Genomic DNA, 16,872 nt, shown 5'->3' on the forward strand with positions numbered 1-16,872 from the left:
GTAGCCCTCGTCTTTTTACCTACTTGATCCTCTGCTTCCTTCACTTTTTCGTCTCTCAAAGCTATCCATGTTTCTTCTACTGCATTTCTTTCTTCTGTTTTTGTGAAGCGTGCCCTAATGCTCCCTCGAAACTTTCTACAGCCTCTGGTTCTTTCAGTTTATCGAGGCCCCATTTCCTTAAATTCCTGGAATTTACAGCTGCCCCTGGAAATGTCTTGCAGATAAAAATCTGGTTCCGAAATCTCTGTCACATCACTACGTAATCAATCAAAAACCTTCAGATGTCTCCAGGTCTCTTCCACTTATACAACCTTCTTTTATGATTCTTAAACCAAGTGTTAACCAAGTGTTAGCTATGACTAAATTATGCTTTGTGCAAAATTCTACCTGGAGGCTTCGTCTTTCATTCCTTTCCCCCAGTCCATATTCACCTACTACTTTTCCTTTTCTTCCTTTCCCTACCATCGAATTCCAGTCCCCCATCACAATTAAATTTTCATCTCCCTTAACTATCTGAATAATTTCTTTCATCTCATCATATACACTCCTGGAAATGGAAAAAAGAACACATTGACACCGGTGTGTCAGACCCACCATACTTGCTCCGGACACTGCGAGAGGGCTGTACAAGCAATGATCACACGCACGGCACAGCGGACACACCAGGAACCGCGGTGTTGGCCGTCGAATGGCGCTAGCTGCGCAGCATTTGTGCACCGCCGCCGTCAGTGTCAGCCAGTTTGCCGTGGCATACGGAGCTCCATCGCAGTCTTTAACACTGGTAGCATGCCGCGACAGCGTGGACGTGAACCGTATGTGCAGTTGACGGACTTTGAGCGAGGGCGTATAGTGGGCATGCGGGAGGCCGGGTGGACGTATCGCCGAATTGCTCAACACGTGGGGCGTGAGGTCTCCACAGTACATCGATGTTGTCGCCAGTGGTCGGCGGAAGGTGCACGTGCCCGTCCACCTAGGACCGGACCGCAGCGACGCACGGATGCACGCCAAGACCGTAGGATCCTACGCAGTGCCGTAGGGGACCGCACCGCCACTTCCCAGCAAATTAGGGACACTGTTGCTCCTGGGGTATCGGCGAGGACCATTCGCAACCGTCTCCATGAAGCTGGGCTACGGTCCCGCACACTGTTAGGCCGTCTTCCGCTCATGCCCCAACATCGTGCAGCCCGCCTCCAGTGGTGTCGCGACAGGCGTGAATGGAGGCACGAATGGAGACGTGTCGTCTTCAGCGATGAGAGTCGTTTCTGCCTTGGTGCCAATGATGGTCGTATGCGTGTTTGGCGCCGTGCAGGTGAGCGCCACAATCAGGACTGCATACGACCGAGGCACACAGGGCCAACACCTGGCATCATGGTGTGGGGAGCGATCTCCTACACTGGCCGTACACCACTGGTGATCGTCAAGGGGACACTGTATAGTGCATGGTACATCCAAACCGTCATCGAACCCATCGTTCTACCATTCCTAGACCGGCAAGGGAACTTGCTGTTCCAACAGGACAATGCACGTCCGCATGTATCCCGTGCCACCCAACGTGCTCTAGAAGGTGTAAGTCAACTACCCTGGCCAGCAAGATCTCCGGATCTGTCCCCCATTGAGCATGTTTGGGACTGGATGAAGCGTCGTCTCACGCGGTCTGCACGTCCAGCACGAACGCTGGTCCAACTGAGGCGCCAGGTGGAAATGGCATGGCAAGCCGTTCCACAGGACTACATCCAGCATCTCTACGATCGTCTCCATGGGAGAATAGCAGCCTGCATTGCTGCGAAAGGTGGATATACACTGTACTAGTGCCAACATTGTGCATGCTCTGTTGCCTGTGTCTATGTGCCTGTGGTTCTGTCAGTGTGATCATGTGATGTATCTGACCCCAGGAATGTGTCAATAAAGTTTGCCCTTCCTGGGACAATGAATTCACAGTGTTCTTATTTCAATTTCCAGGAGTGTATTTCTTCAATCTCTTCCTCATCCGTGGAGATAGTTGGCATATAAACTTGTACTACTGTGATGGATGTGGGCTTCGTGTCTATCTTGGACGCAATAATTTGTTCACTATGCTATTCATTTTAGCTTATCCGCGTTCCCACTATTTTATTCATTATTAAACCTACGTCCTCATTGCCCCTATTTGATTTTGTATTTATAACCGTGTATTCACCTGACCAGAAGCCCTGTCCCTCCTGCTATCATATATGGAAGCGAAACATGGACGATAAATAGTTTGTACATGAAGAGAATAGAAGCTTTTGAAATGTGGTGCTACAGAAGAATGCTGAAGATTAGGTGGGTAGATCACATAACTAATGAGGAGGTATTGAATAGGATTGGGGAGAAGATAAATTTGTGGCACAACTTGACTAGAAGAAGGGATCGGATGGTAGGACACATTCTGAGGCACCAAGGGATCACCAATTTAGTATTGGAGGGCAGCGTGGAGGGTAAAAATCGTAGAGGGAGACCAAGAGATGAATACACTAAGCAGATTCAGAAGGATGTAGGTTGCAGTAGTTACTGGGAGTTGAAGAAGCTTGCACAGGATAGAGTAGCATGGAGAGCTGCATCAAACCAGTCTCAGGACTGAAGACCACAACAACAACAACTTACCTACTCTATTAAAGGATCTAATATTGCACATAGTTGCCACAAACAGAAGCACTAACTCCGAACTTAGTGAAAAGCGGAGGAGTTACGTGGAAAACACGGATAAATCAGTAGTGAGAGAACGTACAGTCGGATCAGGGAACTACCAAATTCTTATGTTCCACACTATGGTTTTATGATCTAATGGCTACTGAGGTAGGATTTATAGTGTGTTCACAGAAATTCAAAATGAAAAATCAAGTTTAACAGAAACTAAATGAAATGAGACAGGTTGTTGGCCTCAGAGCTGAATAAAGCAGAAAGCGCATACTCTTCCCGATTACAAGCTGCATCACACGGGTCGGCGTGACTAGGCGAACGTAAGCAACGGTATGATGAGGTCACGACCCGACCGTTGCATGGATACGTGTAAACAATTTGGCTTGCAGAACTTGTTTACTTTTGAAACTGCTCTCTGAGCCTTTATATCTTTTGACGATGTCTCCAGCATTTGGAGGTCGAAACGTAATGCAGAGAACGATGGCTTGGGTGACGGGTTAATGAGCACAACACAAGATTCACCATGGACGCAAGAAGCGGCCGTGATTGCTATGGTTGTGGGACCGACACAGTCTGTGGCTCTGCTCCTGCTTTGTGTTGTGGTTGAGAAATCTGCAGTAAAAGTAAATAAATGGAGAATGACAGTGTTGTACTTAACCATTCTATCTAGAATACCTTCTAATCTCAACTCCGAAGGGAGATAGGTTACAACTATGTCTCACTCGCTTTTCAACCATTGCTTCCCTTTTATGCCCCTCGACTATACCTATAGAATTTGAAAGACAGTATTTCACTCTGCATTGTCAAAAGCATTCTCAAATGCTATAGATGTAGGTTTGCCTTTCCTTGACCTATCTTCTATGAGGAGTCATAGGGTCAGTAATGATTCCTGTGTTCCAACATATCTCCAGAATCCAAACTAATCTTCCCCAAGGCCGGTTCCTATCAATTTTTCCATTCGTTCGTAAAGAATTCGTGTTGGTAGTTCGCAATCGTAACTTATTAAACCGATAGTCTGGTAATATTCCTGGAGCAATAAAGCCTTTTGCTAGTTCTTTGATGTAAGTGGATGTCAACAGAAACTTTTGGCAGTAAAGACTGGCTGTACTGCAAAATCATTGCCATTAAAAATATGGTTTCAGTACATTAGTAGAACGCTCTGTAGCCCCCTATCACTTGTTAACTACAAATTTCGATCACTGTCTGGATGAAATATCATCCATAAGGTGAAACACGTGTGCAGGCAGTTCCTGGAGCAGAAGCCCGCTGCCGTGTGTCCCCCTACAGATGGACACCCCACCCACCGTGGCCTGCCCACTCCTTAGAGTGCGGGCCGGCCTGGCCGTGTTCTGGCCAGTCAGCCAGCCAGCCAGTCAGCCAGCCAGTCCGCCAGCCAGCAAGTGGCCGACGCTTCTGTCCACCCGCCCGGTTTCAGCTCTTCTCGTGGCTTCCATAAATCTCTTTCAGTGAAAGCTGGGGTTTTTCCTCTGATAGGACACGGCCCATGCCCTTCCCCATTCCAAATTTGCTTTTCTGTTCTAAAGAACTAGTCATCGAAGGGAATCTCTTTCTTATTCACTTGGAAGAGATCGTTTCGAGTGTCGTGTTTAGGACCAAAACGTGAATAACTGGGTATGTCCGCTGAAGGAACTATGGCACTTCAAGCTCAAACGGGGCCCTGTAAAAAAGAGCCGTGCTGGGATTCACTTCTACGGCAGAGAATGGATAGTACTGTTTACTGTTTTATATCTACATCTAGAGAATGGACGGTGGTAACTGGAAATTTGTGGTAAGTTTCGATGGGATCAAACTGCTGAGGCCATCGGTCCCTAGGCTTACACTCTACTTAATCTAACATAAACTAGCTTACGCTACGAACAACACAGAGACCCATGCCCGAGAGAGGACTCTAATCTCCGACGGGGGGAGACGTGCACCGCTGCAAGGTGCTAAAGACCGGACAGTACTGCTTGTTCTTTTTATACCTACATCTACACTCTAGCGATCAGTATGAGGTGCGTGGGGGACAGTATGTTTCATCGTTCCAAATAGACTACCGGAAAATGAAAAATTAATATCCTGCAACAACGTTTCTACAGATCGAAGTTCCATTGTACTGCTTCATCAGTTTCCCAGTGTTTTTCTCGTAATTGGGAGAACGGAATTTCTGGAAAGAGAAAAATTTGTCAATCACTAAGACCTCGAAGACTTTGATATCTGTGGTCGTTGTCTAAAATTCATTGGGAACCTCGTCACCAGCTATCAAACACTCTTACACACCGCCTATGCCAGTATAGATTTCTAGCCACCAAATACGCATCATGCGTGGTAGCAGGGATACCAATTTCTTCTACTATCTAAACCGCTCGTGAAAAGTCTTACGCTACCTTCACAGCAGACAGCGTAAATGGGTTTACATTCTTCTTTATTATTTTTACTTTTTTAATTCTTTATTTTTTAATCAGTCTTCTGACTGGTTCGAAGCGGTCCACCACTAGTTCTTCTCCTCGTGCCAGCCTTTTCGTCTCAGGCCTTGCGCCCTACGGCCTCAATTATCTTTCGGATGTATCCCAGCCTCTGCCTTCCCCTACATTACCCTCCACAGTTCCCCCTAGTACCACAGAGCTCGTTCGCTGATGTCTCTACACATATCCTATGATCCTGTCCCTTCTCTTTCTCAGATATCCATATGTTCTTTGCTTCTCCGATTCTGCGGTAAACCCTCTCACTCCTTCTCAGTCTAGATACTTTTCCACGTTCTTCTTTAGCAACACATCCAAAACAATTTGAATTTTTTCATTTCCGATTTTTTCACAGTCCACGGTTCACTACCATACAATTCTGTGGTCCGCCGGCCGCGGTGGTGTAGCGGTTCTAGGCGCTACAGTCCGGAACCGCGCGACTGCTACGGTCGCAGGTTCGAATCCTGCCTCGGGCATGGATGTGTGTGACGTCCTTAGGTTAGTTAGGTTTAAGTAGTTCTAAGTTCTAGGGGACTGATGACCACAGTAGTTAAGTCCCATAGTGCTCAGAGCCATTTGAACCAATTCTGTGGTCCAGACGTACATTTTCAGAAATTTCTTCCTCAGATGAAGGCCTATGATACCAGAGAATTTCTTTTGCCCAGGTATGCCCTCTCTGCCAGTGCTAGTCTGCTTTTTATGTCCTCCTCGCCTCGTCCGTTATGAATTATGTACTTTTCGCTATTCTCATTTCCGCTACTTCGTTACTTCCATCTTCCTTTGGTTTACTCTCAGTAAATATTCTATGCCCACTCGACAGTTGATTCAGTTCACCAGATCCAGCAAATTTCCTTTCATCCCGAATTATAACCCAACTATTGAACGTTACTTTCTTTTCTCCAACCCTTCTTCGATGCATGTATTACACAGTAGGTGTGAAAGATTACATCCGTTTCTTATTTTTTAAACCGGGCACTTCGTTCTTGGTCTTCCATTCCTTTTGTTACCTCTCGGTTCTTGTACATATTGTATTTTACCTGTCTTCCCCTATGCGTACTCCCACTTTCACCAAAATTTAAATATGTTGCGCCGTTTTACACTGTCGAACGCTTTTCCCAGGTCAACAAATCCTATGAACGTATTTTAATTTGTCTTCAGACTTGCTTCTATTATCAAGCGCAACGTCAGGACTGCCTCACTAGTGCCTTTATCGTTCCTAAAGCCAGACTGATCGCCATCTAACCAGTTCCTCAGTGTTTTCCATTTTTCTGTATTTAATTCTTGTCATCAACTTCGGCGAATCACCTATTAACCTGATTGTGTGATACTTCTCTTACTTATCTGCCCTCGCTGTATTCGAAATTGTGTGTATGACAGTGTTTCGAAAGTCAAAGTCTGATTGTGCGTTGGCAGTCTCATAGGTTCCTCACACGAATTTCAAAAGTCACTTAGTTGCCATTTCCCCTAAAGATTTTAGAAATTCCGATGAAATATTGTCCATTCCTTGAGCCTTGTCTGACTTGAGTCTTCCAAAACTTTATTAAACTCTGCCTCTATTTCTGGATCACCCACCCCTTCCTTATGGTCCAACTTTTCCTTCTATCACGTTATCATACAAGTCCTACCCCTCATATAGACATTCGGTGTACTCTTTCTACCTGTCCACTTCCTCTTCTGCGTTTAACAATGGAATATCCACTAAACTCTTGTTAGTGTCCCTTGTTTTTCATTTCACCAACTTTTGTTTTGGCTTTTCTCTATGTCGAGTGATTCCTTCCGACGAGCGTTTCTTTTCGATTTCTTCTCATTTTTCCTCTTGATATTTTGTCTGAGCTGCCTTCTGCTTCCTATTTATACTACTAACTGATTTATATTACATTAATCCTGTCTTTCCCTAACATCTTCGTACTTTCTTCTTTCGTCGATCGATGGATCTCCACAGCTAGCTTCGTTGCACCTGTGTTTATCTTTCCAACGTCTGTGAGTGCCCTTTTCATGATATCCACTCCTCTTCAACTGTGCTGTGTTATTCCTTATCCTCAATACGTCTGTATCCCACTCACACATTGATTCTTATAGAGAAATCTCTTAAACTTCAGTCTGCTGTTCATCTTTACTAAACAGTAATAGGAGTATGTGTTTTTTTCTAGGACATGTCTTAGATTTGCGAATCTGAGTTCGGAATCTCTGTCTGGTAATGATGTAATCCAGCTGGAATCTTCGTGTCTCCTTTCTTTTTCCAAGTATGCCTCGTCCTCTTGTGAATCTTGAACAGAATATTCCCTGTTACTAGCTGGAATTAATTACAGTACTCAATTAGTCTTTCTTGTCTCTCATTGCCACTACCGAGCCCATATTTTCCGGCAACTAATAACGCTCTTACCTCTCTGGCTTATTAGGATTTTCTGTATGACCGTGTACCTAAAATCCCTAATCTGTGAGGAAAAGACATGTACTCCGAATAATAAATGCAAAACCGAGACAAGTAGATGAAGCTATAACCGAATCCTCACTGCTCAGTATTTTAGCAATGACGATTAGAAACAAAGTTGGGTTAACTATTTTAATTATGTGAACTAGTTTTTTAATTAACAGTAATTAGTGGAAAATATGGAAGAAAGGATTTCAGAGTATGTCATTAATTAAATAACCAACGGCCGCCAGTTCCTTACCGGAACAAGAACAATTAAATTACAACTGAAGTTTATACTCGTAAGCAATCTTACGTAAGAAAGAGTGTTTGAATTTAGCAGTCACTTTGATATTTCTTTGTAATAAAAGTTACAAATTATGCCGCAAGCTATAAATTAGAACTATGTTTTGACAATGAAATTGAGTGTCCATGTTACGTTAAGTTTTACTGCCATTTTTTATTATGAAAGCTACTCTATTTTTAGCTGGCTTTTGCATCATTCTATTTCTGACATTATTCGTACTACAACCAAAGATTTTATTATTACGTAATTGCCCAAAAGTTACAAAAATTATATTTTGATAATCCAGTAAATTAATGTTCACTTCATTTTCAGTTCATTTTCTGATTATCTCGGTCCGTACAAAGGGATAGGATGTATACTACTTGGATAATGACTTAGGAAAATTATTTACGCGAGAGTATGCACGACAACAATGTTATTCAAGCAGTAAAATCCTAACTACGCTGGTCAGTCTATTTCACTTCTAGTTATAATAGTCTAGATCTCACTTCACTTCATGAAGCTGTTGGTTTGTCGAGTGGCTTCATTTAGCGTAAAATAGGGCACAGGTTGAAAAAAATGGTTCAAAATGGCTCTGAGCACTATGGGACTTAACTGCTGTGACCATCAGTCCCCTAGAACTTAGAACTTCTTGTAACTAACTAACCTAAGGACATCACACACATTAACGCCCTAGGCAGGATTCGAACCCGCGACCGTAGCGGTCCCGCGGTTACAGACTGCAGCGCCTAGAACCGCACGGCACAGGTTGATCTTCTTGCCATACCACAGCCAATAGCAAGGGCCCACGGTACTCTTTATGTTACGTGTATTACTCTTGCTGCATTTGTACTGTGCCCTATAAATGCCATTGCTTGCCCATATTACACTGATTATACTGGCCCTACGACTTACCTTAGAAGATTCAGGAAAGACAAACCTACGTTTCTAGCATTTGTAGACTTGGAGAAAGCTTTTGACAATGATGATTGGAATACTCTCTTTCAAATTCTGAAGGTGGCAGGGGTAAAATACAGAGAGCGAAAGGCTATTTACAATTTGTATAGAAAGCAAATGGCAGTTATAAGAGTCGAGAGACATAAAGGGAAACAGTGGTTGGGAAGGGAGTGAGACAGGTTGTAGCCTCTCCCCGATGTTATTCAATCTGTATATTGAGCAAGCAATAAAGGAAACAAAAGAAAAGTTCGGAGTAGGTATTAAAATCCACGGAGAAGAAATAAAAACTTTGAGGTTCGCCGATGACATTGTAATTCTGTCAGAGACAGCAAAGGACTTGGAAGAGCAGTTGAACGGAATGGACAGTGTCTTGAAAAGAGGTTTAAGATGAACATCAACAAAAGCAAAACGAGGATAATGGAATGTAGTCGAATTAAGTCGGGTGATGCTGAGGGAATTAGATCAGGAAATGAGACACTTAAAGTAGTAAAGGAATTTTGCTATCTGGGGAGCAAAATAACTGATGATGGTCGAAGTAGCGAGGATATAAAATGTAGACTGGCAATGGCAAGGAAAGCGTGTCTGAAGAAGACAAATTTGTTAACATCGAGTATACGTTTAAATGTCAGGAAGTCGTTTCTGAAAGTATTTCTATGGAGTGTAGCCATGTATGGAAGCGAAACGTGGACGATAAATAGCTTAGACAAGAAGAGAATGTTTTGAAATGTGGTGCTACAGAAGAATGCTGAAGATTAGATGGGTTGATCACATAACTAATGAGGAGGTATTGAATAGAATTGGGGAGAAGAGGAGCTTGTGGCACAACTTGACTAGAAGAAGGGATCAGTTGGTAGACATCGAGGGATCGCCAATTTAGTATTGGAGGGCAGCGTGGAGGGTAAAAATCGTAGAGGGAGACCAAGAGATGAATACACTAAGCAGATTCAGAAGGATGTAGGCTGCAGTAGGTACTGGAAGATGAAGAAGTTTGCACAGGATAGAGTAGCATTGAGAGCTGCATCAAACCAGTCTCAGGACTGAAGACCACAACAACAACATTACACATCCGTCAAAACAAACATTTAAGTTGCCACTGCTCCGCGCTTCGGAAAAAGATCCTTTGTCTCCGCACTTTTGCATATCCAAACCGCCGAGTACACACAACCAACGGCACCAATCGTCTCCTCGCGACTCCCAGCTGCTACTACATTTGGTGCGCTCGCACGCCCAGCGATAATGCAATTTATTACACTCTTTGACTATAGCTTTTCCCTGACTAGGCCAGCGTGTCTACTTACAAAAAATTATCGTTCCATGGGTATTCTCTTTCTTAAATAATGTTCAGCACAGCTAATAAAGCAAACTTCGCAAAACACGTAGAAACTGTATGATCATCCACAGAGTTGTGGTGTTACAAACTCTTATTCCTTCCACTACAACCGCGATCCGTTTATTCAATGAGCATTAAACTTTTAGTTCCCATTGCATGCTGAATTAACCGTTCAATATCCTCATATATTTTCTCTGCCGTTTCGTCTTCTGCTTGTGACGTTGGCATGCATACCTGAACAATTGTAGTCCGCGTTCATTTCCGGTCGAATCCTGTGAACTGTTCACAGTATGCCACTGACTACCCTACCTTCCTATTCACGAGGAGTCCTACTCCATCAAAATTCTTACCATCATTTCACTTGACGGGCTTTCACTGTATCTAGACTCAACCTTTGTATTTCCCTTTTCAGATTTTGTAGCTTCCCTACCTCGTTCAAACATCTGACAATCCAGGCTCCGCCTTGCAGCACGTTACCCTTTCGTTGGTTACCTAGTCTTGTTTTCAGAGCTACTTCCCCCTTGGCTGTCCCCTCCTGGAAATCCGAATTGTGACCTAAACCGAAATCTTTTTCCAATGGAGAAATAATTACGACACTTATTAAGTTAGAGGCCTCATGTCCTATGGAAAAGGTAAAAACTGGAGAAGAGGTAAGCTGAGTTTAGCTTCCACTGTTCTGTTCTAGAAAATATAATCAAGCTTCAGTATACCATTTGTTACGTCAAGTAACTTCGTTTTATTTTGAAAGGTTGGCCGACATGGAATGGAACGTGGAAACGCTGAAAACGGATCATCTGAGGGACACTATACTCTCCCAGTTACTGCACACCGTTCGGAGCATCACAAAAGCCATAGATGAGAGGGTCATATGTTACGTCGGAAGAGCTTTACGTCTGCTGCACGTTAACGGAACCGGTGAGTAGGTCCATTATTGTTAAAGAGAGTTCAACGTTGTCTTTAAGGTATGGCATCAAGAAAATCTCGCCGGCCGGAGTGACCGAGCGGCTCTAGGAGCTGCAGTCTGGAACCGCGCGACCGCTACGGTCGCAGGTTCGAATCCTGCCTCGGGCATGGATGTATGTGATGTCCTTAGGTTAGTTAGGTTTAAGTAGTTCTAAGTTCTAGGGGACTGATGACGTCAGATGTTAAGTCCCATAGTGCTCAGAGCCAGCCAAGAAAATCTCGACTAAGATGATGAACAGGTAGATGATGGGCCTGCGTCGGAGCTGACAACAGCACCATAATCAGAAGTATACAAGGAACAGCAAACTTAAAAGTAAATGATAAACCACACTGGAAGAAAATAATCAAAACTTGCAGATAACGGGACTGCACGTGAGGTACCTATCATGCATAATAATAAATCAATATCTGCACGTAAAGAGCTTGCGCGTGAGGTACTTATTGTGCACAATATTAAACACAAACAATAAGGAGTAATTTCAGCTGACGTCCGATAAACACGTCAAACAAAAAACTGACCAAACCCCAGAAAAATTTACAATACCTGTGACGGTCAGTGGAATGAGAAATAGGGCTGCAAATGCGTGTGCTCGCTGGCTCTCATCATCTAACTCGGAGATGATATCCAGCCATTTAAGCAGCCAGACACACGCGCTTAATACCGGTTAAAATGCGTAAATAATATAATCTCGATGCCAGGATACAGTATAGAAGGTTGAAGTCGGATAACGAATCGAACGCGTGTGTTCAAAACTGAATACAGTTCACTGGTTGTGTCTTCCAAACAGTTACGTGCCGTTTTAATTTATGCTAGAGCACCCAGTAGTGATTACCGAACATGTTATAAATTGTAATAAAAGTTGTTGACTGCTGAAGAACATAGACTGATATTTAGCACATCGATCAGTTCGCTAGAACACGTCCTAATTCCGATGATCTAAAGTTCACTCGACACTAGCTCGAATTCCTAAATGTCGGCTGCCACAGTATATTCCAAGACCCAACTGATTTAAACACAGTTAAAGCCCGTGGCACTGCTTCAGAATCAGTCAACAACATGCACAGCAACAACCATGCTGAAGTGTGTAGCGAAGTCATATGCATTCGTCACCTGTTTCAGAGAGGAACCAACAATTACAAGCAGTTTTGTACGATCGTGAAGCTTCGTTTTTGGAGTTGTCTCCCCCCCCCTCCCCTCCCACCCCTTTTATAAACTTCAACTTTTTCTTCTGCGGGATCCTTTCGCAGACTTCTTTTCATATTTCCGTAACAGGTTTTGAGCCTGTCACAGGATCTTATGGTCACACCTGAAATTAAATAAATGTCATAGTTCCCAGTACCCTTAATTAATCATATATTATTTACAATCATGAGTCCATTTTTCATTCTGAGGCTCTTAATATATAATTTCAATAAAATCTAATCTCTATATATGGCTGTTTTAATTCAGTTGGTATGGTACAGTGTAGACTTATCTTAAGAAAACGACACAGAGCTAATTGATGAACCTATGCTAACAATTTTCAACAAGAATGCTTATTTAGCTAAACTGTAGTATTGCAGGAGATTTTAAATCTAAAACAAACAAAACAATCCCCACCGTAAACGTACACAGCCCTATGACACGTATTTCGGTGGTAGGCCAATAACACTTCCCAGCTTCAAACAAAGAGCCGGAGAGTACTGAGACGGATTAAAAACACTGTATACCGTATCCCATACTTAAGATGAATCCAGAACGTTCATTAATTTATGAATTAACTTACCAGGACTAGAGTCTAATTGAGCCCCCACATATGACCACATTGCATGTTCTCTTTTAAACTGCAGCCATCAATTTCCAGAACAAATGCATTTGCCCCATCAGTTCAAGACGTATAGGTATCTCGTACTTCGAGAAATTAGGCGTACTTCTTTTCTTTCCCTTTTTCGCCAAACAAATGAATGTACTAGTACATAGTAGCTCAGTAGGTATAAACACTTCAACTTGTTGACGAAAAACGCGGAAGTGAGATCACGTGACAAAGAAGTCACTCACCAGCAACAGTCCGTGTAATTTCATGTCTGTAAACATCTCTCACAACCTGGGTACGCTCCACTGCAATATACTAAGTCTACCGCGGTCAAATGCGCGTTTGGCTGACGACGGCTTGCTGTCCAGTGATTAAGGCTGCTGCACCGCAGAGACAGTTTAAACGCTGTTGACTCTTCGTAGTGATCGCGGGACTTGGGCTATCCTGGTTCCTGACTCAGGTTGGTGCACTCGGCCGCATGTGGCTTATATTACGGTATTCTTCTCTTTTCCTGGACATTTGTATACTTTCTACTTTCGTTTATCTGTTGAAGTATTTCTTATGATACTCTATGTTTCTTGACAGTTACATTCCTTGTATCTATATTTGCCTGTCTAATTTCTGTGCTTGCCTATTTAGACACGTCTATCCCCCTTAAACAGGACTACTTATTGTGGGATTCATCGTCACAATATCTACAACATTAGAGAACTTCAAATAGGACTCGTTATTCATCAGTAGTCCAGTGTCATACTTGTTTTCACACAGATTCTCTTAAGCTTTTACCTCTGTTCATCATAACTATCAGAGTTTAGTATACCTGCTTTTAGGTACTTCTTACAATCCAATATTTGACTTTGGAATCGCACCACGATGTGATCCAGTTGGAATATTCCCACGTGTCCATGCCTTTTCCATATATTTCTCCTCCTCTTAATATTTAGGAAGTGTACTTACCAGTGCCGTCTAGGGGTAGCTGTTTGATTAGTAATGAAAATGTCCTCGGGTCCAGGTTCGAAAAACACCACCACTTAAATTTTGAACAATAATCAGCTCTGGCGGCCGAAGACTTCCGGCTTAAGAAGTCACCCTCATTCTGCCAACGGCCTCGTCAAAGAGGGCGAAGGAGCGGATAGAGGTTCAGGACACTCTCTTGTCCTAGGGGTGGGAAACAGCCCCTAACGGGGGAAGAATCAGCAATGATCAACAGTATGAGGATGCAGAAGGCAATGATAACCACTGCATTAAAGAAACGTAACGTGTATCCACAGGACATGTGGGCTGTAATTGAAGAAGTGTCATGATGACCTCTCCATTGGCAAAAGATTCCGGAATAGTCTCCCAATCGCATCTGCGGGAGGGGACTGCTAATGGGGAGGCGACAATGAGGAAAAGACTGAATAATCAATGAAAGCATAACGTTCTACCAGTCGAGCTGTGGAATGTAAGAAGCTTGAACGTGGAAGGGGAAGTAGAAGATCTGAGAAAGGAAATGCAAGGCTGAATGTAGATGTAGTGGGGGTCTGTGAGGTGGAAAGGGAAGAAGACAGGGATTTCTGGTCAGATCAGTATAGGGTAACATCAACAGCAGCTGAAAGTGGTATAACGGGAGGAGGGTTCGTTATGAATAGGAATGTAGGGCAGAGAGTGTGTTACTGTGGACAGTACTGTGATAGGGTTGTTCTTACCAGGATCAACAGCAAATCAACACAAACAACGATAGTTCAGGTATACTCTCCGACGTCGAAAGCTGAAGACGAAGAGATAGAGAAAGTATACGAGAATGGATATTGAAACAGTAGCGTACGTAAAGGGAGATGAAAATCTAATAGTCATGGGGGACTGGAATGAAGTTGTTGGTGAAGGAGTAGAAGAAAAGGTTGCAGGAGAATATGGGCTACGGTCAAGGAATGAGAGAGGTGAAAGACTAATTGAGTTCTGTAATGAATTTCAGCTAGTAACAGCGAATATTCTATTCAAGGATCACAAGAGGAGGAGGTATACTTAGAAAAGGCCAGACGATACGGGAACATTTCAGTTAGATTACACCATGGTCAGACAGAGGCTCCGAAATCACATACTGGACTATAAGGCGTACCCAGGGGCAGACATAGATTCAGATCATAATGTAGTTTCGATGAAGAGTGGGCTGGAGTTCAAGAGATTCGTAAGGAAGAATCGATACACAAGGAAGTGGGTTACAGAGGTACTAAGGAAAGCAGGAATACAAGTCGCTGAGGAATGGAATAAATAGGAAGTGCAGGAAAGCTAAAACGAAATGGCTGCGTGAAAAATGTGAAGAAATCGAAAAAGAAATGATAGTTGGAAGGACCCACTCAGCATACAGAAACGTCAAAACAGCCTTTGATGAAATAAAAAGCAAGAACGCTGACATTAAGAGTCCGACGAGAATTCCACTGTTAAATACGTAGGAGAGCCGGGTAGGTGGAAATAATACATTGAAGGCCTCCATGAGAGAGAGCACTTGCTGGTAACGCGATAGAGGAAGAAACTGGAGTCAATACAGAAGAGATAGCGGATCCAGTATTATAATCCGAATTTAAACGAACTTTGGAGGACTTAAGATCAAATAAGGCAGAAGGGATAAATAACATTCCATCAGAATTTCTAAAATCACTGGGTGAAGTGGCGACAAAACAACTATTCACCTTGGTGTTTAGAAGGTATGGCTCTGGCGATATACCATCTGACTTTCGGAAAAATGTCATCCACACAATTCCGAAGACTGCAAGAGCTGACAAGTGCGAGAATAATCGCTCAATCAACCTAACAGCTTATGCATCCAAGTTGTTGACAAGAATAATACACAGAAGACTGGAAAAGAAAACTGAGGCTGTGAAAAATGAAGATAAATTTGGCTTTAGGAAAGACAAAGCCACCAGAGAGGCAAGTCTGACGTTGCGGTTGATAATGGAAGTAAAACTAAAGAATAATCAAGACGCGTTCACAGCACTTGTCGACCTGGAAAGAGCGTTCGACAGTGATAAATGGTGCAAGATGTTCGAAATTCTAAGAAAAATAGGGATAAGCTAGAGAGAGAGAGAGACGGGTAATATACAATACGTACAAGAACAAAGAGGGAATAATGAGAGTGGGAGAGTGGACGACCAAGAATGAAGCGCTCGGATTAAAAAAGGTGTGAGACAGGGATGCAGTGTTTCGCACCTACTGTTCAATCAGTGCATCGATGAAGCAATGATGGAAATAAAAGGAAGGTGAAGGATTGGAATTAAAATTCAAGGTGAAAGGATTTCGGTGGTACGATTCGCTGATGACATTGTTATCCTGAGTGAAAGTGAAGAAGATTTCCATGATCTGTTGAATGGAATGAACAGTTTAATGAGTACAGATTATGGGTTGATAGTAAATCGAAGAAAGGCGAAAGTCATGAGAAGTAGTAGAAATGAGAACAGCGAGAAAATTAACATTGGGATTGATGGTCACGAAGTAGATGACGTTAAGGAATTCTGCTATCTAGGCATCAAAATAAACAATGACGGCCAGAGCAAAGAAGACATCAGAAGCAGACTAGCAATGGCAAAAAGGGATTGCTGTCCAAGAGAAGTCTACTACTCTCAAACGTAGGCCTTAATTTGAGGAAGAAATTTCTGAGAACGTACGTTTGGAGGACAGCATCGTCTGATAGTGAAACACGGTAGTCAGAAAACCGGAACAGAAGAGAATGAAAGCATCTGATATGTGGTGTTACAGACGAATGTTGAAAATTAGATGGATTGATAAGATTAGGAACGAGGAGATTCTGCGCGTTATCAGAGAGGAAAGAAATACGAGGAATGCACTGACAAGGAGAAGGAACAAAATGATAGGACATCTGTTAAGACATCTGGGAATGGCTCCCATGGTACTAGAGGCAGCAGTAGAGCGCAGAAACTTTAGAGGAAGACAGAGATTGGAATACATCAAGCAAATAATTGAGGACTATGCTACGTTGAGATGAAGAGACAGAAGACAAAAAAAATTGCTACTGTCAA

General features: G+C 43.0%; 1 protein-coding gene across 1 annotated transcript in view; it reads left to right on the plus strand.

Annotated features, from left to right (window-relative positions):
• The window catches only part of LOC124593969, a 72,495-nt gene that overhangs the window by 10,012 nt on the left and 45,611 nt on the right, over window positions 1-16,872 (plus strand). The window contains exon 2 of the mRNA XM_047132318.1: window positions 10,852-11,018. Within this exon, the coding sequence (XP_046988274.1) occupies window positions 10,852-11,018 (167 nt within the window). The remainder of the gene's footprint in view (window positions 1-10,851; window positions 11,019-16,872) is intronic.

This window comes from Schistocerca americana, chromosome 2, assembly GCF_021461395.2.
Source record: "Schistocerca americana isolate TAMUIC-IGC-003095 chromosome 2, iqSchAmer2.1, whole genome shotgun sequence".
Taxonomy (NCBI): Eukaryota; Metazoa; Arthropoda; class Insecta; order Orthoptera; family Acrididae; genus Schistocerca; species Schistocerca americana.